Source organism: Siphateles boraxobius, unplaced genomic scaffold (assembly GCF_051911475.1).
Source record: "Siphateles boraxobius isolate OS27281-9 unplaced genomic scaffold, OSU_SipBor_1 9, whole genome shotgun sequence".
Lineage (NCBI taxonomy): Eukaryota > Metazoa > Chordata > Actinopteri > Cypriniformes > Leuciscidae > Siphateles > Siphateles boraxobius.
Genome location: NW_027509219.1, coordinates 21,256,473 through 21,282,503, shown reverse-complemented (window position 1 = coordinate 21,282,503; position 26,031 = coordinate 21,256,473). Strand labels below are relative to the sequence as shown.

The following is a 26,031-nucleotide window of genomic DNA, read 5'->3' as shown; positions in this document are numbered from 1 at the left end:
ATTTAAAACAACTGTTTTCTATTTTCATCTATTTTAGTGTTGTTTATTCCTGTGATGCCAAAGCTGAATTTTCAGTGTCACATGATCGTTCAGAAATCATTTTAATACGCTGATTTGGTGCCTTCATTATCCATTTCATTATCCTAGCTATCCTTCATTATCGTATTTCATTGATCTGCTTAATATTTTTGTGGAAACTATAATACATTTTTTTCAGGATTCTTTGATGAATAGAAAGTTCAAACAGCATTTATTTAAAATATAAATCTATAGGGATGCGTAATATATCGGTATCGGCCGATGTTCATTTTTAATGTTATCAGTATCTTCCCGATAAGAAAATTTGGCTGATATATTAAAGCCGATAAATAATGATTTATTGATTATTTATTTCCTTCAGCTGAGACACTTCAGATGCGCACTGTTCGCCATGATTGCTTTGAATTGCTTAAAAAAATTATTAGGTAATACTTTACGATAAGGTTCATTAGTTAACATTAGTTAACTACATTAATTAGCATGAACTAATAATGAACTGCACTTATACAGCATTTATTAATCTTTGTTAATGTCAATTTCAACTACATTATTAAAATCTTGTTAACATTAGTTAATGAACTGTGAACTAGCATGAACAAACAATGAATGACTGTATTTTTTACAGCAACAAATGTATTGCTCATGGTTAGTTCATAGACTAATTTTATCTAATGAATCTTATTGTTCAGTGTTACCAATGACTGGAATCACTTCAAAACCGGAAAATACAGTTAAGTGCGACATGTGCTGTCATATAGGCCACTTAAATTCTAATGAGAATCTAATGATAAATTCTCTCAAAAATTATATAAATTAAAAATTTCGATTTATCAGCCAAAATATCAGTTTGCAGCTTTCAAATATAAAGAATTATCTGTTTTCGGTATCGGACAAAATTTGCATCCTTAGAAATATTTTGTAACATTATAAATGTCTTCACTCTCACATTTGATCAATGTAATGCACCTTTGATGAATAAAAGTATTCATTTATTTTAAATCCAAACTGTTAAACCGTAGTCCTCACAATAAAATCAACAAGGGAGAAATTGAAATGATTTTTGAAATTAACATTATGCCACAAAAGCTGTTAAAGCCATTAAAGGAAAGTTCCAGGTTCTAAAGGATGAAACAGAACAGCACACTGTATTCCACTCTATTGAATTCTTAATGTACTAAATGTGTTCATCTGAACCAGTACTCTTCCATCCACAGATATCAAGAAACCTTCATCCGTGAATTCATCCATGTGTGCTGTCTTGCTGACATCTCTCAGTGACTCATGAACCTCAGTTTAGGTTTGTGTGGGTACAGAAATGGCCTTTCGATTTAAGGGTCTCTATATGTTCTCTACATCGGCGTCTGTGGAGTGGGAGTGTGTGGAGATTCTGGTCTCGCTAAGGAAGATCAATTTTAGGATGTCCTTGTGTTTACTGGGGTCAGGTATGTGTATGTTTGCCATATGTAACAGGTTTTGGATTTAAATCGAAGATTTTGAGCTGTGATAAAGAGAATCTGCATGTGCGATACCTAAAAAACAGAAGCATATCACAACCGTGCCTCACATTTGATCAAACAAATTATTTCATCTAGCACCTTAAAAGAACTTTACAAAATGCCTCAACAATTACCTCACAGCCCCAAACTAATTTCTCCTCTTTGTTATGGCAACACAGGGGTTTTTCAACTCTGAAGGGACCACTGAGAACGCTCTCTCTCTCTTTCAAACTCTCTCACTTAAACACACACCCAGCAGGATTCTCCTCCCAGCATGCACTTCTGTGTGCAAACACATTCCCTTAGCCGCTGACCCCCGGCCCAGCTGTTACTATGGAAACCAGAGCCCCTCTCCATGACGACTGCTACCACCTCCCCATGACTCAGCCCAGGCCAGGGATCTCCAGGTGACCAGTCCCGCTTTTTCTCTTTTTCTTCCCTCTTCATTTGTTTTCACTTTTTTGGTTTTTGTTCCACTGTTTTTTCCCCCACCTATCCCTTCATCTATCCCCTCACTCTTTGTCCACCTTCCTCCTGCATGTTTCCTTCTGTCACATTAATTAAAATTTACAAGATTTTGTTGGCACGATTACAGGTAGTAACTGCTTTTGCCAACTGTTCAGATTAGAAGAATTAATTATAGCGAAATATGCAAAGTTACCAGAAACAAACTCTCAAAGCTGTGTATGAATTACGTAGATGTATTTGTTTGATCAAAAATACAGTTAAAACATTAATATTGTGAAATATAACAATTTTAATGTTTCGAACGTTATTCATTCATGTCCAGTCTTTAATGTCGCATGATCTTTCATAAATCATTCTAATATGCTGATTTAGAGCTCAAGTAACATTTATTATTATCAATGTTGAAAACAGTTGTGCTGTTTCATATTTTTTCTAAACAGTGACACGTTTTCTTTTTCAGGATTTTTTAAACCTCATCCTTCCCTTGGATCAATTTGACTCTAGATTAATTTTTCAAAGTTTTTTAAAAATTGATTGTTCATTGGAGTTGTCCAAAATCTTAGGACTTTTGTCTCACTTGAACCACGAATACACACAAAAACAAATTGACTGGATTAGAGGATTTTATGTGGTTGAAATGAAAAAAAAAAGGAACAAAACCTTCCCTCGCGGGTCAATTTGACCCCCTTATGAATGAATGGAATGGTTCAGTATACGTAAAAAAACCTAAAACATGCTCAAAATTAAAACTAAACTTTACCTAAAAAGGATTTTATAATGTCTACATTATATCTTAATTGTATCTTAATGTATTCTGAAGAGAAAAAAATTGAGAAACTGACTTTAGGACCCAGCGGAACAGCTTATTTGCTCCATATAGTGCTATAAGGCCATCTAGTGTCAAGAGTCATGACATTTCATGTTATATATACACTGCCGTTCAAAAGTTTTGGGTCGGTAAGATTTATAATGTTTTTAAAAGAAGTCCTTCTGCTCACCAAGGTTGCATTTATTTGATTAAAAATTCAAAACAAACCCAGTAATATTATGAAATATTATTTCAATGTAAAACAGCTGTTTTCTATGTGAATATATAGTAAAGTGTAATTTATTCCTGTAATGGCAAAGCTGAATTTTCAGCATCATTACTCCAGTATTCACTGTTACAGGGGGGTATTCAGGGCTTTGGGGGATCATCATATTAGAATGATTTCTGAAGGATCAGCAGTGTATATATGTTTTCCACAGTAGGTCAGCAGAGACTCCCAATGTGAGATATTTTGATCTGAATTAATCAGGGTTATGGATGAAATGTTGTTATTTTGAATTTAAGTTAAAAGAATGTTAAAGATTGTGTTTAATTATAATTTATTATATAAAATCTAGTAATTTAAAGGTAAATCGAATTAACAGAAACATATTATCCAAATAAAATGGAATAAGCTTTCTGGACAATTTTTTTATTTTAGGGCTTCGGGTCATTTTTACCCGTGAGGGAAGGATTTTTTACAAAGTGAGAGGGAAGGATGAGGGTTTTAATGTATAGAAAGTTCAAAAGAACAGCATTTATTTGAAATATAAATCTTTTGTAGCATAGTCACTTTTAATCAAATGAATGCATGATGCAAAAATCTTACTGACCCAAACTTTTAAACAGCAGTGTGTATCATGCATGGTTGCATAATCACAGATGTTATTGAAGGCAATTTTGTATGTAGGATGAGCATAGACAATTCAATAAGCAACTCATGTATGATCAACATAGGAATTGTCTTCTGTTCATTACATGGAATAGAATTAGTAAAGTCTCAAACATTGATCGAGTGTCTTTAATTGGGATGCAAAATTTCATAAACCTCATCATAAACTTCTCTGCACTAGCGTTAGATTTCAGTCCCCGAGCAGCTATTAGCGTCTAATAACATGCACACACAGGCAAACACATCTGCTTAATTTTACACAACCTGCAAACATCACCACAATGGTTAGGAAGTACTTAACAGATGCATTTCGCCCAATCAACAACTCTCTAGTGCCTGCACACCCGTAGCTAAACTTGAATACTTAACCTACGACTTGCAAGATTAGTGCTGGTTTTATGGATCATTCCAACAAATCAAAATATAAAAATGGTTGGATGTTCATGTTTTAGAGCAGGTTTGTTTTTCCCCTGCTTTTCTCATTGCACTTTTTGTTTTGTTTTTAGTTTGGCTACATAATTAGATTTTTTTTAATAAGCGCCGTGCACTAACAGTTCCAATAATTCTTCCAGCGAGAATCAGTGCTGGCTGAAGGTTAGGTGTTGAGGTTTATGATGTTCTCCTCAGCCCTCAGCCAAACTACAGTTTTCTGTTATTAAAATTTCAACCTTCATTTAAGTTCCTCGAAGTTCAGTGTGTTCGAATGAACGAGAGAAAAAAATCCAAAACATTTAACGTAGACCACTGCCACACTTACTGGCTACTTCTCTCTGTATTTTACTGTCTCTTGGCATCTTCTGACCTTTATCCCAAAAGACTAAGTGTGTGTGTGTGTGTGTGTTTGTGTTTGTGTTTGTGTGTGTGTGTGTGTGTGTGTGTGTGTGTGTGTGTGTGTGTGTGTGTGTGTGTGTGTGTGTGTGTGTGTGTGTGTGTGTGTGTGTGTGTGTGTGTGTGTGTGTGTGTGTGTGTGAGTGTGGCTGATTGGGAAATAGAGATATTTACCGCATTCCATCTCCCTGCTGTAGCCATGACAACCAACCAGCGGGAAGAGCTGCCTGTCTCACGCAAAAAACATACGCACGCACTGACTAACACACACACATCCACACACGTCGCTGCCCCATAACCTGGACATAGAGAGTGGGAGAGAGATGTTACATAGTTGACAGTAGCCTAAGGCCTCAAAAAGGTATTGATTACCTCTCACCGTTTAACTGTTATTTCTCCAGCTGCATAACCAGCACTGTGTAGGCTACTTATTGTTGCTTTATGCCCCTGTTAATGTTATTAGCAGTTTCTATGGACACTTTAACAGATTGCTGTTGCTGTCGAAAAGCTTTGGCAACACTTTTTCCAGTAGGTGAATTGGCAATGAAGCTTCCTTTAATTGAAGAGTGAGACAGAAGGAGGGTGAGAGAAAGAAGGAAATTATCCTGGAGGGGACCGTTAAGGACTTCTAATGTAACCCCAGGAACCAAGAGTCTCCACAGGGACAGATCATGGAAAGTTTGCAATGCATTGTGTAGAAAATAAGACATGCATTAACTGACAGCGACAAACTTTAGTCGCAATTTTCCAGAGATAAATCTGTCATTTCAACAGAAGATTAAGTTATGACATTTGGATAAAAAATTGCAAGGCCAAATTTTTTTATTATTTTTTAACAAAACATATGCATGATTAATAATAAGAATAAGATAAAATAAAATATACATTTACAAAATAGGGTGAATTTCCATTTCATGCCAACTTTAAAGGTAAACTCTCTCTCGCAATTTGATTTTTTTTTTCAATTTCAAATGAGCTTTATTAGCATGACTGTGTAGCAAAATGTTGACAGTACATTAACATATAAATAAAATATATGCATGCATATAGATAGTATAGTAGGGTTTTCTCCCAAAATATGTCCGATTTTTTTATTTTTTATTTTTTATTTGGTAGTGTCATAAAACCTGGTACTATTTGTTAAAATGAAGTCGGCATATGAAATGTTCTCAGTTCTCGCGGCTGCCATCTCGGTCTGTTCCGTCCTCTCTCTATAGCCACATATATACAGTGATCACTCAGCCTGTATTTGGTTAGTGTCTTTCTCACTTTGAGTTCTTTAACATAGCTCAAATATTCTGCTGGCTTGTAATCTCTTTACACGTGTAAATAGAGTTTCATCTTCTTTTTTAATTTAGTGGCATCTTTCCAATAGGAAATGCAATTTTGTCTTTGTAATTGTGTAATTTGTTTGGGCCAGATTGTGCTGTGCTGGTTTGGATGTAGTTTTGGCAGCAGCTGTTAAAGTGCGCTCCTGGAACTGCAGGGCTTCAGCCTGGTATGAGCTCAGCTCACTGCATTTTAGGTGCTTATAGAATTTCAGAGCTCTTTTTGGATACTGATTTATTAGGGGTATTGTCCTAATTCAGCTCTGCACGAGTTGTTGCTCTGTTTACTTTTAGGTTGCGTTTACAAATTTGGGTATGCAGTTTCGATTTCCTCTTTTTCCCATTTCGAAAATCTTGGGTTTTTAGGGGTCCCCATATCTCACTGCCACTAGTGCAATTGGTTTGATTATTCCTTTTAGGATTTTAAGACAGATTTGAATTGAAATTTCATATTGAATTGTATTTTTAATCGTGTTGAAGATTCTCGTTGCTTTTGCTTTCAATTCATTCAGAGCCAGATTGAAGTTTCTTCAAATTAAAACTCATTTTTAGTTTCATATAGGTGTATTCGTGGATTTGTTGGAGGACTTGGTTTCCTGCTCTGAATGTGTATTTATTTCCCTATACCTGGATCAATTTTGAGAAATCATTAGGTCAATTTTAATAACCCACGTTTGACTGAAAGTCTCTATGATGTCAAGTAGCTGTTGTTAGTCCATCTGACTAGACAGAATGACTAAATCATCTACAAAGAGGACACATTTATTTTCTGATTCAGTCATTTAGGCCGAAGGCAGTTGAATTAGTTAATGCTTTGGTTAATTTGATTATGTAAATGTTAAATAGAGTGAGGGTCAATGGGCAACCTTGTCTGACTCCTGAACATTTTTTGTTTGTTCCCTATTTTTACAGCACATTTATTGTTTTTATACATGGTGCTGATTAATTCAAATGTCCAAACCCATTTTCCAGTAGTTTTGGGAGGAGTCCTTTGTGCCTGAATCAAAAGCCTTCACAAAGTCAACAAAGCAGGCAAAGACTTTTGTTTGGATGTTTATCAATGATATGGAGGGTGTAAATGTGACATTTCTCCAGGATTTTGTGGGTTTGAGAAAGTTCTACAGTCTTTATATTAATAATCGAACAGAATATTTTCCACAGTTTGATTTTGACTCGTATTCCTCTGTAATTGTTTGGCTCAAATTGTCTCCTTGTTTAAAGATGGGTGTAATCAGGCCTTGATTCCAGGTGTAGGGAAAACATCCTACACTCAAAAAAATCATTTCGTTCAATATTCCATCATGCCTTGTTAGGTTTTAATGCATGTAGTTTATCTTTCAGCTTATTTACTGTGTTTGAGTAATTTTGAGTATGATTTATTCAGTTGTTTTGTACAGATTTTCAAAGTGTGTCCTCCATATGTTCCCATTCTTCCTGCAATTGTTCCAAAAGTTACTGGTATTTATTGATTCCTCCATTGCACGAAATTACTGTTCTGTTTGCTCTTCCTTTTTTGCTCTTAGAGTTTGTTTGTACACTTTAAGAGCTTCATAATATTGATGGCGGAGTTCTTGATCATCAGGATCTTTGTATTTTTGATTTGAAAAGATTTCGTACAGTTGTTCTAATACTTTTAGTATAATTATCAATACTGGCAATTGTAATATTTTTGGTTTCGCGAATGGGTGGCGAACTGGCATTTTTCATGCAATCTCATTCATATGTTTACACTATGAGGGGTAAGTTTAGTTTTAGTAAGGTTAGTTTTAGTTTTCTTTTCTAAAAACTGTATGTTTCGTACAAATTCATATAAAATAACCAACTCGTATAATCACCAACGTATGATTATGGTGGACTTAACCCTGTACTGTTGCTGAAAATCAATATGTACAGTACATATAGCCTACGGTATAACGAGAATCATATTAGAGCCTCACACATGACATGCGGAAAAAATATATATAGGCTATATTGTGGCCACAAATAAAAAAATTCTTTCCCACTACTTAAGTATTTCATGACCATGTTTTAAATTGTGTCTAAGGGAACAAATTAGTACAACTTGGCCATGATTTTACCAAAACAATTAAATGAATTAACGTAGCGAATTAATAAGTCATGGAAATCCATTTTGTCTTCCGCATGTCATGTGTGGGGCTCAGTACAAAACGATACATCTTATAAACATTTTCCGCAACAGTACATGATTGTTGGCCAAATCGTGGCCTCGATATCTTGTTCCTTCTTCCGCATGCCAAGCTCAGGGCTTCGTACTTTTGCAATTGGATCGAAACCATACTGAGCTCCCCACTACCTTGAACAGGAATTGCAATAGCTTCTGCACGGTCCGAGTAGAGAAGACTGCTTTCCCAACATTTCTGGATAAAAGGATAAGAAACAGAGATTTCATTCTTGACTGAATGAGGGGATGGTCTTATGAACTCAACCCTGACAGAGAACCCCTGAAAGAAATCTACAGCAGACGGTACTAACAGTCGTGCTCCTCTCTCACTAAATAAATGCACACTGATGATTGCCTTCATCCATATAGTACGTTGAGTGTGGGAGTAATACATAAACATAAAAAGGCTGATTTAAAATTGAAAGCACTGAAAATAGTGTCTAGATGTGTGTGTGTGTGTGTGTGTGTGTGTGTGCGCGTGTGTGTGTGTGTGCGCGCGTGTGTGTGTGCGTGCGTGCGTGTGTGTGTGTGTGTGTGTGTGTGTGTAGGAGGGGTTGCAGAGCTCTGTCAGAACTTCTCTTCCGCAGGCTGTCATGATCAAAGAGCTGTTGGACCCCCTATCAGACTCACACCTCATGCTCACACATACACATAAAATGCCATTCACTGCGCACACACACATACTACCATACACAATTTACCCAGCCATCCATTTTACTAGTATCTACAGAGCTCTTCACTTAAAATTACGTAAATAAATCACATCACTGTCACTAATTAAAGCGTGTGCGTGTGAGTATGTTGTGTAGTCGTGTGCGGTTGTGTTCTCATTTACTGGCACTGGTCTAGCTGCTGATTCAGTGATTCTAAAACTGTTAGTAGATGCTTATTTCAGCTGTGCGTGTGTTTGTGTGTTGTGTGCTTGAGCGAGAGTGTTTCAGGTGCCATGCGTGTCTGTTCCCTGGTGTTTGCGTGCATGTGTGCCCATGTGTGGCGGGCTGTTCTTTGTTAGGTAAATCCCAGTTGATTATGCAGTTCATTGTGTGGTTGTGCTGGTGCGGCGTCCAGAGAGCTGAGCGTGGAATTCTGACAGGGAGCCTCGCTGCAGACCAGATGACTCTCATGATTTTCCTGTCCCTCTTTTTGTTCCAACGGCCGACGCTGCTGTTCGCACAATCCCTCCGTCTAATCGCGCATGCAGGTGTGTCCAACTTTCAGCTGTGAAACTCAGGTAGTGTTTTTCACAAGAGAAACCACAGTCCTCTGCCTGGTAAACCGACAGGCAGGCTACCAAATTACTGATCAGCACTCTGTAAATACAGCTATTACCGAGCCTTGTCCTTCCACGCAATTGCTTCCATTTGCATTTCTTCAGGTTTGTTTGAACACTTACAAATGTTTCAAAACACCTGAATTCTCTGGCCGAATGAATTCAGGGTCCTTCAAGCATGCAAACTCTTAAACTATTCTCACCATTATCCTTGAAGAGATGCACAATTGTGTCTCGGCTCTTTTATCCTTATTACTGATGGCAGTGTCTCTTGGGTGGATCAGTGCTTGTGATATTTCACATATCACAAATGTCATCTGCTGTTTATTTAAAAATGAAATAAATAAGTCTAAAAAAGTGCAACTTTTTTCTCGTAATTGTGACTTTATATCTCACAATTGTGATGTAGTATCTCGTAATTGTGATTATATCTTACAATTTGACTTTGCAATGTGTCTATTTCAAATTTCATATTTCAGAATTCACAATTACCTGTTTAATTGTTTTATGAGGCATTGGAATTTGATAGCAAATTGAATGTTCATCAAAAGTTAAATATCTAGTACTGGCACAAATTATACATTTACTCCTAGTCTGCACCTGCTCTCCTGGTGTTTTATTTTTCTACACCTTCTCCGAGTAAAACCTCATCAGAATTATCCTAAAGTATTAAGATTTGTTGTTCTTTTGGCATTATGATAAAAAGGAGTCGCATTTATACATATTACAGGGCTTTTTGAATAGCTGATAATGATGAATGGATTTGAATCTGTATAAATCACACATTAGACCAACAATTTTCCTGTAATGTTGATCCAATATACCCAGATTTGTCTGAACAAAGAGTTTCATATTGGAAAATGTTTCTGATTTGTTTAGCGTTTATGAGTTCCCAGCATGCATTGCATTATGAATAAATTATGCAGTTACTGTTAGAATTATTTTGGCTGTTTCTAGACTTTATTTAGGCTGTTGTTATCTTTGTTGCCACCATTTAGTGTTTTTTTTTTCTTGTGTGGTGATTATAGGAACTGTTCATTTTACAATTGGGATATTCACCCCAAATTGAAAATTCTGTCATTTACTCACACTCATGTTGTTTCAAAGCTTAATGACTTTTCTTTCTGGAGCATAAAAGAAGATAGGCTATTTTGAGAAAAAACTTTTTTTTTTTGTCTGTACAGTGGAAGTCAATGGGCACCAAAACTGTTTTGGTTACCAACATTCTATATTTTCTTTTGTGTTCTGCAAAAGAAAGAAATGGTAAGAATGACATATTCCCCCCCCCCCCCCCCCCCCTCAATATCTTTTTTTCATTGACAAAGATATAAGAGTTTACTTCATTCAAACATCGTAAACATAAGCTATCTAATAGCCTAATTATTACTTAAAAAAATGTTGATTAAATTTAAAAGTTATAGTTCCTTAGGATTCGTAAAATTCCTAATGCTAGGAAGATGCATGTTTCCTTGTTTTACTTCTCTCTCTTTTTTTTTATTTAGTCTGGCACTCAAACGCTGTGCCCTCTAAAACCACAAGACCACTCACTTGAAAAAAAAGCATCAGGTTTATCCCAATTGGCAGTGGAATTACAACGCAGCCTCCTCCTGCCTATGTGCCAACATAATTATTTTTTCTACAGGCACAATGCAAAACAACAAAAACAACATGCAGCCGATGCAAGAAGAGTGACATCATTTGACATTTGCCTCGAATGGCTAGGCCATCGCCTGAAGAAAAGAAACCCTCAGCCTCCAAAAAATGCCTTCGACCCCATCTTTCCATCCCTCTCCCTCTTCGTTCCACCGTGATGTGCCCCGCTCGGCTCAGGGGAGACAGCAGTGGAGGGGCAAGAGGAGAGAGGGCGCGAGGAAACACTGTGGAATGTGCTGGAGAAAAGAAGGGGGGCAGTCAACCCTCCAAATGGCTGTGGAAGGTTTTTTTCTTCTTCTCTCACTAGACACTTGGAGCTGTCTTTTGTCTCAAGGGTCTGAGTCTACACTACAGTGTTGTTAGGACAACCAACATGCCAGACAAAGTATAAAAAGGGGAACCACACACACACATAGATTGGAGAGAGCAAAGAGGGAGGAAGAGAGACAGGGCAAGTGCAGGATGTCCTGTTGAGGTGTTCATAGAATAAAGGGGCAAGATGAAGGAAGAGTAGCCACACACACCTACACACATTTTTTACTGCTCACACTCCCAATGTCTCTCCTGTACTATTAGAGACAGAAAGAAAATGCTTTCTGGCGGTATTTGAAAAGAGGGTTAAAAAAAGCCCTATTCAGCGGCCGCAGCCCTTTATTAACGCGCGCTTCTCTAACAGATGAGGGGGGGAAATCCCCCGCGCGCACACGGAGGTTGGTCTCGTGCTCAGGTATGATGTCCTTTCTGTTCTCGCTGCTCGCCTGCCATTGGCCGTCCGGGCTACAAGGGAGGGGGTCTGTCCGCCCACCCCTCCTCGCGGCGGCCCCCTCGCCTCTGTTTGCGCGAGAGTGAATGGAGGAGCGCACATCTGCACAACGCTACTCAAACTCCGACCGGCTGACTGACTGACTGACGCTGCTGTGCCCCGTGAAACCGGGACTCTGATTGGGCGAGGCGACATCCACCTGCTGGCTCACAGTCGTTAATACCGATACCTATTCATGATCATCCGAAAGAGGCACTGGAGCTGGAAACACGGGCATTTGGGTCGGGAGGACGTGTTCCGATCCATGCTTTGGAATGAGGAATGCCGTTCCGCTAACTTTTCACCTCAGCCGCTGCTATATCGCAGACCTCTCCCCTCCAGAGTCTGGAGCAGCCGGACAGACTTTCACCGTTCATCATCTCTCTCCTGTCAGACTGCTGCGCCATGGCTCTTCTCGTCCGGTCACTGATATTATCGACCAAGGGCTATTCTGTCTATCTCTGTCTGACTCACTTATCTCTTACAGGGCAAAACTCGTGTAAAAAGAGTGTACGTCGAATTGTTAAAACAGAAAAGAAGGTATAGTATGGCACGCAATTTTAACATCCAAGCCGTAACTAGTTTTTATTTGTGTTGATACATTTAAAATATATATATTTTTAGCCTAGTAGGAATCCATAAAAGTCAGTGGGCTACTGTCTTCTATTAAATACGACCAATTGCACTTTTCATTATAGGCTATTAAATTCATAATATATCTATTAAATTGGTCTCTTCTCTAGTAGCCTAATTACTCCTTTGGTATTAGTCTCATTATCCAAATAGTCTCAAGAACTATTCCATTGTCATTTGTAATTAAAACCTATGAGGAGCTGTGGTTCATATAGGCTAGCTATCAACTATTCTTTTCCAACTAGAATAAACTAATGATTGTAACCTACATATTCCAGTTTTAATAGTTTTACCTATTCATTGTATTCTAGAAGCCTACTTATTTTTAGTTAATACTATTCCTACCTATTCTAGTTTTTATACATTAGAACATATACATTAGGAGCCTATTACCTATGAGACAATAGTGTATATCCCAGATATTACTAGCTTTTTAGTCTTGCTAGTAATGTTTTATTAATTACATCTAAAGTCAATTAGTTTCAGTAATAATATTTAATTAGAAAAAAATAATTGTAACTAGTGAGATAAAAAAAATTAGATCATGAATAATTGTTAATTTAGCCTACCAGTATGTAGTGAACAGGAATATTGCAAGGATGTCACACGGACGTTTCCAGTCGTTTCATCATCATCATGTGTTGGTCATCCTAATGTCATGTATGACGGGTGGCGATTTGCGCTGCTAGTTTTTACGCACCGAACTGTAAGTCAGCCGCTGGAGAACATAGCTCGACCTTCACCACGATGTGTAGTTTTGCTTAACCTGTCTTTTAATTTATTTTACAAGTTTTTTTAATGCAGAGACTCTCGTCGGTTTGTACTCCTGTCGCGCGTGCACGGTGGAGAGAAAATTCTGACCAGCGCTTTCACGTTTTTACTCTCAGACACCGCAATGGGTGGACAACAGGTGCATGTGCCGGAGATCCGTGTTATAAAAATGTGTCTACTGATGCCTTCGACCTTAAAATGCATCGATTATAAGGGGAATGTGAGTTTTATTCACAAAAAACGGGGTTTCTTCTCACACTGGCGTTGACATTTTAGCTCCAGCGGGTAAAATCTAGCGCTTTTTTTTTTTTTTTTAGTTTAGGGATATGACGTTATTTTTGTCAATGTTGTATCGGAAAGATTGTCCTGTAATGGTCACTACGGTGGTGGTGACGACTAGCTATTGCAGTGCGATATAAGAGCACGGCAAACTTGTAATACCAGACATGTCCACTGGATGTCGCGCTACCACCTTAAAAACTAATAAATCACGTTTTCTGTTTGCTCGCATAAAGATTCGATGGAATTATTGTGTGTAAATGTTTGAAAGAGATCTCTCTCGTTGCTCTTTGCCCCGTATGGCTTTTTATTCCTATCTGAGAGTGCTCAGGACTCATATAGGGATGGAAGCCATGCAGGGCTGGGGGACTGTCGTCATAGAGACTTAGTGCCAAACACCACTCTTTCTATGCCAATCATGTGACTCATACACCTGTCCTGGCATTGGTCCCGGCACAGATGCCCATTGAGTCTGGCTGACTGCAGGGAGCATATCTGATTCTACTCTGCCAATCAAGTACACAGACGGTTCTCTGAAGTCTCTTTCACTCACTCACACACACACACACACACACACACACACACACACACACACACACACACACACACACACACACACACACACACACACACACACTCACTGACTGACTGGACATCTGCTGCCAAGTGATGCCAAAACAGCTGTTCATTTGCATCAGGTACACACACACACACACAAAGTCAGGCCCAAATGTTAATGAACTTGACTGAATGAGGTTAATGTCCAATATAATACAAACTGCAGCAATTTCTAATATAAATAAACAGAATTGCATACCATTAACACTTCTTGTCTGTTCTGGTAAGCTAATATCACACCGCATCATAAATATGATCTCTATGTTTATGATCTCTACCTGTGTTTAACAGCACTCACTGATTGGTGTTTAGCTCAAATTTTCCCAAGCTTATTTGAAAACCTTCAAATAATAAAATAATAACTGTACAGTTGTCTATGTGTGTTCATTTTTTGATCTATAAAACATAAAATGGGATTGTGTTGTTAAAAAAACACTATAGTGGTTTTATATGGTCAGGACCATATATAGGTATATCATCATTATCAAGCTAGATATTTATGCTATGATGATTAAAGTGATAGTTCACCCCATAATGAAAATCCCTCAAGTTGTTCCAAACCTGTATGAATTTATTTATTCTACAGAACACAAAAGAAGATATTTTGAATATTGACTTCCATAGTATGTCCATCATATGGTCATAATGTGTCCATAATATGGTCCATCAACCGTTTGGTTACCGACATTCTTCAAAATATCTTCTTTTGTGTTCAACAGACGAAAGAAATTCATACAGGTTTGGAACAACTTGAGGGTGAGTAAATGATGACAGAACCTTCATTTTTTGTTGAAGTAATCTTTTAACACCTTGCTAACAATAAAAGAAATATGTGCAACATCCCCTCCTAGCGTTTAAATCACCACATTGCAATTATACAACGTTAGTAGAGGCGGATGTGACGTATGTTCGGATCTCCTGTAAGCAAAGTGCATGCTTTCGGTGTTATGAAAGGTGGGAAAGGGATTGTGTTGGGTAACAGTGGTCTTCGGATTACATTACACAAGACGTAGACGTTTAATGCAAGTCTATCACTCTTTCTCTGAATGCATCAGAGAGCATTTAGTCCTGGTACAGTCCGCGATCTCACAGAAACGGCAAATGGCAAAGAGAAAAGCTGCACAGCAGAAAACGGACACAAAGAAACAGAAGCAGATTGCAAAGAAAAAGCCGGCACCCAAAACCCCAAAAAACAAAGGTATCTACGCTCCAAAAAAAATGTACTTTGTCTCTCTGATGCTCAAACTTAGAATAATATGAATATGAATGAACAGTAATAGTTTTAATTTAGTGCATGGTTGATGCAGACAGCTGCAGTATGCAGGTGTGCAGCCATTCTCGCTCGAGTTGTCTTGCGGTGCTTGTTTTTAACGGATGCATTTAAAATGAAGCCCTTATTCTTGTCAGTTCATTGAATCAATGTCACAAATAAATGAGTGTGGGCGTGTCCAGCGTACATATTTGGGATCATGTGTGTTTTGGGTGCCTAGGGTCAATTTTAAGGGGATAGTCCACCCAAAAATGAAAATTCTGTCATTGTTTACTGTGTTGTTCCAAACATGTATGAGTTTCTTTCTTCTGTTTAACCCAAAAGAAGATATTTTAAATAATGTTGGTAAACCCGGCAGTTGACTTCCATAGTATTTTTCCCCACAATGGAAGTCAGTGTCTTCTGGGTTCTGTTTGATTACCAACATTCTTTAAGATATCTTTCTTTGTGTTCAACAAAACATTCATACAGAGTTGGAACAACTTGAGTTTGAGTAAGTGATGACCAAATCTTCATACTTATTTATTACTCTGACCCCTAATTTAATACTCTGGCCCAGGGATCTTCAGACATTTTATTTAGACAGTATTTAGAATTCTGTATAAAACAACAACAACATTTTTGAGTAGAATACACATTTAAGTAATAAAATGGAGACTGAAATGTCAATTGTGTCCAGCATTGACTGATGAGGTAATAAATGACTGATCTGCTTTCTGCTCTCTTGTACATATTTGTTCTGCTGTCATCCATGTCCTGCTTGTCTGTTTCAGAAAATGGTATTGTGGACAAAAACAACCGTAAAAACTCCAGGGTGACGTCCCTTGTGTCCAAAAAGGTCAAAGATGCCTCTGACGAGAGGACAAGCAAGTACTTCCGGGACAGCGAAGTTAAAACTGAAGAGCCAGAGGACATGAGTGACAACAGTGAGGAGATGAGCCCATCAAACCAAGTGAAAGAAGAAGAGGAAGAGAGTGAAGATGAGGAGGACTGGGAGGAAGTGGAAGGTACATAATCTCATATTGTGAATGAATGATATTTGTTTAGAGACTATATGTTTATACATTTCAATATCATTAAGTAAGTGTTCTAAGTAGGTATGTTTTTCAGCACTCATACACACTGATGTTACCCTGTTTTGAAATGTGTGCTTTCGCAGAGATGGCAGAACCGCTGGGTCCTGTGGACTCGACAGAACTAGCAGAACTGTCAAAACCTGTGGAGATTGAGATCGAGACTCCAGACATGGCTCGCAAGAGGCAGAGGAAGTGAGTGTGTGTGTTTGTGTGTGAGAGAGAGAGAGTTTAATAAGTGGCAGATTGCTAAGTGATGAAATTCTTTAGAGTGGTAAATGTCCACAAGATAGTTGCAATCAAAAGGAGCCGTGATGGTCAGAAAGATTAATAGAAAAATCGTAACACCATGACAACTGTTTCCAGAGAGAAAAGGAAAGCAGAGTTTGAAACTTATCTGCGTCGAACGGTGAAACGATTTAACAAGGAGCTGCTGGTGGATACCCACAAGGTATGTGTGTTTATGTCTGTTTTTTTCTTTTTCCAACTAAAAATACACATAATAACATTTTGGAAAGCCTTGAGGCCCCGATATACTCAGCAAAATTCTTTTTCGTTCTTTGTTTTGGGGTAAAAAGAAGTTCAATATACATGAGCAGTCGTATACTGTTAGCGAACATCCAATACCACCCTTTAAATTAATTTGTTAATATTTGCTGCACGTTTCCCTTTCAATAACAAAATAAACACAGCAAAAATGACAGCGATGAGAAAACAGTAGTTCTGAAAGCATCTGATCATGGGCGATGTGGATGTTAGCACAAGGTCTTCAATTCTGCACTCGAGTAAAATTAAGCCACGTTTATTTATGTACCCCTTTATACAATAGATTGTTCAAAAGGAAGCATCTTTACAGTATTACACATGAAAAAACAGTACAACTTGATTTTCTATCGTAAAGCGGCTCTCCAGTGTGTTCATGTTTTTACTTGCGGACGTCTGACCTTGGCGAACTGAACAGAAGAAATGAACCGGAGAAGATTTCCATGTGAAACAAGGTGGAGCCTCAGAACAGACCTACCTATTACATAATTGCCACGGACCAGTGGTAGTTCTATGGTGTTTACCAGCCAGAACAAGTTTTCTGGAAAGTTCGCTTTGGCAAATTGTTTCAAACTCACAAAACGTAATACTTTTTGGCCTGATGTTGTTCGAAATGACATCACACCAGTTCGTTCTTCAAAATCGCTTGAAGTATATCGGGCCCTTTATGCTCATCAAGGTCATCATTTATTTCAAATATTTAAAAGAAATCAGTAAAATAGTAATATTGTGAAACATTATTACAAATGGAGAGAAAATTTAAATAAATTTTTTCTATTTTAATATATTTTAAAAAGTAATATATTCCTGTGATGACAAAGCTGAATCTGCCATTCCTTTAGTCTTCCATTGTCACATGATCCTTCAGAAGTATTCATTTCTTTCAGAAACAAAATCGTACTGATCCCACTTTTTTGAATAATATAATTAGGGCTGTCAAGCTAATTTTTTTTTAATCTAAATAATCTAAAATTAATTGCACATCAAATTTGGCTGAGAAATTACACCCAAACGATTATTTAAAGTCATTATTGTGTTAAAAGAGAAAAGCCTCAAATAGACATTACAAATAGTCGTTTTAGAAGTAAATATTTTATTTGAATCAACATACATTTTTAAGCTACACAAGCTTTTTTTGTATGATTTTTTTCAGAAGCTTCATCTGAATTGGTATTTAGATGTACTGTATATTATATAATATAATATGTTTAAAGCAATAATATGCAGTAGTTATGTATAATATGAACTCACTTTATTATGTTTTTGGCTTTTTTACTTGTATACTGGTATATGATTTGATTTCTTATTTACTCTGTCTAACAGGTTCATTTGATTTGCTTATTGGCTGGTGGTTTGTTTAGAAACAGTCTCGTCTGTGAGCCTGACCTGTTGGCTATTGCCTTGTCAATACTGCCTGCCCACTTTACCACAGTTGCTATAAAACGCATGAACACTGGCTTCCTGGAGGGGCTTCTCAAATGGTAAGCCTGATTTGCCTTCTTGGCGGAGTATTACAATTGATCACTTAAAGGCATATTCCACCCCAAAATTAAAATATCATAATTTACTCGCCCTCATGTATGACTTTCTTTTTTTTGTTAAACATAAAAGAAGATATTTGAGAAATGTCTCCAAAGTAGATAAAGTGAAAAATAAAAAGTTTAATGCGTCTTAGTGCCTGTTTACACCTTGGAACTTAATGTGTTTTCTCTGATCGGATAGCTATCCAATCATGAAAAGACAAGATGTAAATGCCCTCCAAAACGCTTTTGAGACTGATATAAATCTGATCACTCAAACCGCTAGAGGTGGTTTGAGATGCATTCCAGGTGAAACTGGACAAGTGTAAATGCATCTGCTTGTTGAAGCCACATGTGTAAATTTTACTCCTCCCAAAATGTAAAAAAAATAAACGTGTGAGAGCCTTATAGGCTATATGATATGTTATAGCTAGATATGACAGCACTGCTGCAACACACATCGCCGCAGTAGCTGAGTATCTCTTCAGCATGCCAACGTGCAAACTGCTGCAAATGAAACCAAAAGTTAGTTGCAGATAATTAACACATAATCATCTTCATTAAAAGTAGTGAGACTAAAGGGTCTTACCAGTGCTGATGCCGCTCTCTCTCCTGTTGCGGTCTTTGATCTTGAAACTAGCTGATGATAGATAAAATGCTGCTCATATCTGTTGGCCTATATGGCGAAGTGTAAATGGAACCCTTTTAACAAATCAGATAGCTATCCAATTAGTAAATGACCCATATGAAGTAACCAGGAGTAAACAGGCCCTTAAATAATCAGATTGCTCTCTAAATTTGATTTACACAATTTACATGTAGCCATGAAAATGTGCCTCTGCAAAAGAAAAATTTGATCAAGTATTCCTGTACTATATGCAAATATTGGATTGATAATCTCTGATTGTGTTGTATGTAAATGAAACATTTTTGTGGTGTTACCCCCTCCCAGGTTTCAAGTGACGTTCACATTAAACCCCGCCTTACCTGAGGAGAAGGGAGTGGAGTTGAGGACGGTGTTGGAAAAACGAATTGGCTGTTTATCAGCAAGGGACCATGAGGAGATGACCTATGTGAGAGAGATCTTAAATGAATGAATTAAGCAAAAATAATGTGTATATAAGTAATGTAACTTGTACCCTAATAAGATACAAGCTACATTACTGTTCAAAAGTTTGGGGTTGGTTAAATTTTTTAAATGTTTTTGAAAGAAGTCTGTTATGCTCAACAAGGCTGCATTTAATTGAGAATTTTTTTTATTACAATTTAAAATAACAGTTGTCTATTTTAATTTATTTTAAGATATCATTTAATCCTGTGATGGCAAAGTCACATGATCTTTAAGAAATCATTCTAATATGCTGATTTGATGCTCAAGAAATATGTATTATTATTATCAATGTTGAAAACAGTTGTGCTGCTCTATATTTTTACTGAATAAAAGTTTTAAATCCTTTCAAAAACCTTGCTGACCCCAAACTTTGTGTGGGAGTGTATTGATGTTTAACTGAGTTTGGTTCTGACCTGTGATGTCACTTTCTGTAGCTGTTCTTATTGGTCCTGCGGTCATTGAGAATCTTCTGTCGCTTGGTGCTGTCTTTGCAACCTCTTCCTCTGAAGCCACCACCTGGTTCCAAGGTGATTTTTTTTTTTGGATTCTCACCGTTTCTTCTGCTTGTGAAAATTCTTTCTTTGTTTTTTGATGGACTGAGCATTTTTTCTTGCTTTTAGAACAAGACCACACCTACCAAGAGCTCTCCAGAGAAAAATCAATCAGAGAAACCCTCCCCAAAGCCTAAGATATCCCCTGGATCCAAACGCCCATTATCAGCGACTGCTGCAGTAAAAGAGGAAAGAGGTGGAAAGAAAAAGAAAAAGGAAGGAGGAGAGAAAGAGGCAGCAGGGGGCCTGAAACCCAAAAACAGCAGAAGAAGAAGTGTAGCTTCAAAAGTGTCATACAAAGAAGCCAGCAGCGAGGAGGAGGAACAGAGTGAAGAGGAGTTTCAGCCAACCAATGAGGATGACACTGAAGACTCCGACGGGCCCATGAAAGTATGCAGAAAGTCAAAGCTGAAAGGCAAAGGTGGGACTCCTCGGAGGTCGAGCGAGGTCAAACAGGAGGAGAGAAGTGAAGAGGAAGAAGAGGAGGAAGAGAAAGAGATAAAGAAACAAAGACGTAAAAGAAAAGAAGGGAAAGGGGCGGATGAGTGGTTGGAGGTTTATTTGGAAAGTACCGGGAGGTGGGTGTGTGTTGATGTGGATCAAGGAGTCGGCCAACCGCAGCTCTGCTCCAGTCAGGCGACTCAACCGATCACTTATGTGGTGGGCGTGGATGACGAGGGCTACCTGAAAGATCTTAGCAGCAGGTATGACCCCACGTGGCTGACATCATCACGGCGACGGCGCGTTGACTCCGAATGGTGGGAAGAGACTATGGAGCTCTACAAGTCTCCAGATACTGAACGAGGACAGAAGGAGGATCAGGAGGTACGTTTGCACTCTCTCTTACACTTGTGATCAAAAGCTTGGGTCAGTAATTTTTTTCTTTTTAGTAATAGTCTTATTCAGTTAGGACTCATTAAATTGATCTAAAGTGAATGTAAAGACAATTATAATGTTACAAAAGATTTATATTGCAAATAAATGCTGTTCTTTTGAACTTTCTAATTATTAAAAGATCCTGAAAAATTTATTCAAATGTATTCACAGTTTCAGAAAATAAATATACTCAAACAGAAAACTGTCATTTTTAATTGTAATAATATTTCATAATATTACTGTTTTACACTATTTTTCTATCAAATAAATACAGCCTTGGTGAGCATAAGAGACTTCTTCTAAAACTTGCCAACCTCAAACTTTTCAATGGTAGTGTTCACTCACTACATCACATGTGACGTGCATTAAGATTCACCTGTGCTCCTCATCATCAGATGCAGGCTAAGTTACTGAACAAGCCGTTGCCGACATCCATCGCAGAATATAAGAACCATCCACTGTACGCACTTAAGAGGCACCTGCTTAAATACGAGGCCCTCTACCCCTCTACAGTCGCTGTCCTGGGGTACTGCAGAGGAGAACCAGTTTATTCACGGTAAACCCCATATATTTTGTATGCTACAAGTGAATGTAGGTATCTCAACATTGTAATGTATGAGATGAAAGATGGATTCCTTTTGTAAATCTGCTTCAGAACCAGGCATACTGTTTGAATTATAAAATATATTAATACGGATAAACCACACATTTTTTGATGTTATGACAAACAACCAAAGATATTAAACCAAATATCTTTTTAAACCAAAGATATTAACCTGATATTAAACCAAAGACTTTACATATACAAAGACGATGCACTCATATTCCTTGTGAATGGGGGAAAATGCAACGCACAAAATAGCTGAATAAGTCCCGCCTTCTAAATAAATTATTTCTATTGGTAAAGTCATTGCATCACTGCAGCTGCCATTCAAAGCTCTGGTTGGCTGGTCAAGCCTGAATTAAAAAAAAAAAAGAAATTAAATAAGTGTTATTTTAGTATTTATTTATACAATATTACAGATTTTTTTCATATTTTGAATTGTCTTATTTTTATTTTACATTTAATATTTTCATTTTTCATTTAAATTTTTGTTTACGATTTAATATTTTATCATTTTTAGTTTTTTCATCTGATATTAATTTTCCATTTTCTTCCAGCTTTATTTTAATGACCAAAAACTATTTTTAATAGTTTTAGTTAACAACAACACTTAAAGAGAGCATCAGATGATGGCAAAGGTGATCTAAATCTATGGATGCATTCTTTTCCATTTCTGTGGATATATTTTAGATTTTAGAGTTTTCCCACATCTGAGACACTAGAACAAATAGAAGTGCAGGCCAAATTTTATTGGTGTTTGTTTATATTCAGAGACTGTGTGCAGACGCTCCATTCTAGAGATACCTGGTTGAAGGAAGCAAGAACAGTTCGACTAGGAGAAGAGCCATACAAGGTCTGCTTTGAGCATGATCTAACATGTTTTTTCGTACTTATTTAACCTTTATACAATAAATATGCCATGACTTGTTTTTAATATTAAGTGCTGTCTGTCAGATGGTGGTTGGTTTTTCCAATCGTTCTCGTAAGGCCAGGATGATGTCAGAGCAGAAAGGTGTGAAAGATCTGCCTCTTTTTGGAGTCTGGCAAACTGAAGAGTACCAGCCTCCGATCGCCGTTGATGGCAAAGTGGGTTTGAATTATTTCATTTTTTTAAATAAAATTTAAGAACATAATTGCATGAGATATACTGATCTGTTCTTTGCTGAAGTTCTAATCTGAATTTGTGTGTTTCAGGTACCACGTAATGAGTTCGGGAATGTGTACATGTTTAAGTCGTGCATGTTACCAGTAGGATGTGTTCACCTCCATTTGCCAAATCTGCACAGAGTGGCTCGAAAACTGAACATAGACTGTGCTACAGCAGTGACGGGTTTTGATTACCATTGTGGATTTGCACATGCAGTGTAAGTTTGTGTGTTTTATGTGTTTAACTTCTCCTAACCAGGTGCAATACGATAAAAGCGATAAATGTTTTGTCCTATCTAGCCACAACTGAGTGACAGGACATGTGGACATTTTGTCACTCGCTTGGTTTCTGTTTATGCAGATTCATACTGTGTAGCCCTACCCACTGTGAAATGTGATGGGTCCAAACTCATGCATCACATTACAATTCGCCTACTTAAGCTATACCCTTAAAATATGTTCTCTTTTTGTGAAGAAACAGTGCATACTTTTTGAACGTGTAGTAGAAGAGTAGGCAAGTTTTGGGACATACTACCACATCATTATTGCATCTTTCACAGACCTTGCTGTTGCATAGTTACCTGCATCCTGTCACTGTAAAATGGGCTGGCCCATCAATCGTCTTGTCACAGTTAAGGTCTTCATATATACATGTCACATTTCAGTTTATTTGATTTACACAACAATAGAGTGGTGCAGGTATAATGTAACTATAGGCCAACCGGCAGTTAGCTTGAACTTGTTCCCTCAACCAAAACCGACCAAAACAGATTTTTCAATAGGCTTTTGGGATATCGCAAAAAACAAGATCTGTGATCAACATAAGTTTATGATACTGTCCGTCAAGATCATTTAACTTCTATGAATTTTGAAGCCTAAATGCAGTTGCCAGAAGTAAAAAAATAAAGGCTATAAACGAACTGCACAACGGTCCCACGACTTCAACGTCGCCATCACTAAGCTTCCGACAGTTTTTTTCAGCTTGTATATAAAAACATTTTCCAAGAAAGTTTGAGTTAGAATAGTTTGTAATAGCACAATTGTATGCATTACAAGGCTATAAAAGCAGACTGAGTTTACCTGTTCAGCGTGATGGCATTTAATCTCCTCGACAGCCTCTGTAGTCCCATTTGGCCACTTGTTAGCAACCGTCTTCTTCAAGACGCATAACAGCTTAAAAAAATCGCGAGGGGGTAATATTGATATTTTTTATGTCGTAGAATAAAACGTGAAAGTATCTTGAGCTTGTGTTCACCACAGACCTTATTTCAGCCATTTAACCAAAAACCCATTAAAAAAAACCTTCGGGATGAATGAATGAGGGATTTATATAGCGCTTTTCAAATGTACTACTGTACACCCAAAGCGTGGGATAATGAAACGGGAAGTGCTAAAATGCTAACTCATACCTGCACCACTCTATTCTTCCTACCATATTGAAGAGAAAAGAAGTAGCATGTTGATCTGCCAAACACATCTTTTTAAAAGTTCACAATGTTGTTGCAGATGAAATAATTATTTTTCAGCAGGTGAGATTGATTATTAATCACTAAACCTCTTAATTATCTAAACCTCTCTACTAAACCTTCAGACTCGCACATGTACTGTTTGCAATGATTATGGGCAATATTAGATTACTGGTTACCTTTGCGATACTCATTTTAACATACTATGATTTGGGACACACAGTAGGCGAATTGGAACGCAGCACTGATTAGCTGTGATTGTGTATGTTTCACAGCAGTTTCACATTCAGTGTGGAAATGTTTCACATCTGGTTAGGACACACCTGTAAGAAATGGGTAGTTCTTATTGCATTCATTTCATACATGGTAAAAGAATAAGAATATAACGTGTATAAATTTATGTCTGTATGAAACATGCAATACATATAAATGTATGCATGTTTTCTGTACAATCTGTAATTTGACTGGATCAATGTGTTTCAGTAACGACGGCTATATTGTCTGTGAAGAACACCAAGAAATCCTGAAAGCAGCCTGGGAAAATGAGCAAGATATCCAGCAGAAGAAAGATCAAGAGGTGTGTTGATTTCTTGGTCTTTTTCTAGTGTTACAGAAAATTGTCAACTTTACCCAACATCTGAAAAAATTTTTTAGCAAGGATTCGGAAGTAGTTCTTTTGATTTTAATGTGAAAAATGTGTGCTTTGTAAATATTATGTTGACATCATTGTTCGAATCTTTTAACAGAAACGTGAGAAGCGTGTAGTGGCTAACTGGACCCTACTGGTCAAAGGCCTGTTGATAAAAGAGAGGCTGAAGCGTCGCTATGGGCAACAGGGGCTCGCATCGAGGACGGGGCTTATGCAAGGGAAAGAAGGCTTGGGTGAAGGACTGTCCTCCGATGAGGAGGAAGAGGGCAGGGATCAGAGAGCTCCACCCTCTCTGGCTAGTTCATGGCCGCAGAACAGGCAAGAGGAACAAGAGGATAAGATTGTAAGGCGTGTAACTAAACGAGAGAAACGCGGAGAGCAGAAAAATCTCTTCCCTTTTGAAAAAATGTGACTAAATCGGCCCTTTATTACTTTTCTTGTCTTCCTTTTAAATGTTTTTTGCATTTAAAAGCATATATTATCACTAACTGTGAGCCACTCTCCATTACTCTCCACAATCTTTATATAATCGCAAGTAAGGTGCATATGCAGGAGATTTTGAAGATGTCAAGCATTTATGTCATCATTTCAGACTCTACATTTCTTTTCTATCAGAATACATATTTTTATAGAACATGCTGTTGAAAAACAAAACCATGCAAATAAACAAATAGTTTGTTGCAGCTTTTTGTGTTTGTGAATGAATTCCGAACAGGTCTGGGCATTGAGTAGACGAATCTTTCACTCTTTTGAAGGTGCCCACCTACTGATCTCTATTTACCATTTTTAAATGAATCTTTCAGACTAATTTAGTGGATACTATTGAATACACGACACATTATTAAAGGCGTCTTGAAATCGCAGGACTTTTATTTCCTGTGTTGCAGTATTTTCAATTGAAACAGGAAGTTTGACTGAATTCAGAATAGCACAATACCAAATCACTTGATTTCTGCAATATCTTTCTATGGCAGACATAGTATGAGTATAATGGTAGTATGCTATTAGTATTCAGTCAAACTTCCTGTTTCAATAGGAAATACAGCAACACAGGAAAGAAAAAATCCTGCGATTTCAAGATGTCTTTAATAATGAACCATGCCCAACTATCTCTAATGCCACACAAGGGTACCAAGCATATCCCATAATAATTTC

General features: G+C 37.5%; 1 protein-coding gene across 1 annotated transcript; it reads left to right on the top strand.

Moving 5' to 3' along the window:
- The first annotated feature begins 14,952 nt into the window (after positions 1–14,952).
- On the top strand, positions 14,953–25,559 carry xpc (xeroderma pigmentosum, complementation group C). The gene is made up of 14 exons (XM_077224148.1): positions 14,953–15,265; positions 16,111–16,344; positions 16,497–16,605; positions 16,777–16,861; positions 18,277–18,434; positions 19,426–19,546; positions 20,019–20,111; positions 20,205–20,960; positions 21,407–21,567; positions 22,387–22,468; positions 22,570–22,701; positions 22,810–22,979; positions 24,711–24,804; positions 24,974–25,559. Exons 1-14 carry the CDS (start codon positions 15,088–15,090, stop codon positions 25,286–25,288), a joined length of 2,688 nt encoding a protein of 895 aa, XP_077080263.1. The 5' UTR covers positions 14,953–15,087; the 3' UTR covers positions 25,289–25,559.
- The last annotated feature ends 472 nt before the right edge of the window (positions 25,560–26,031 follow it).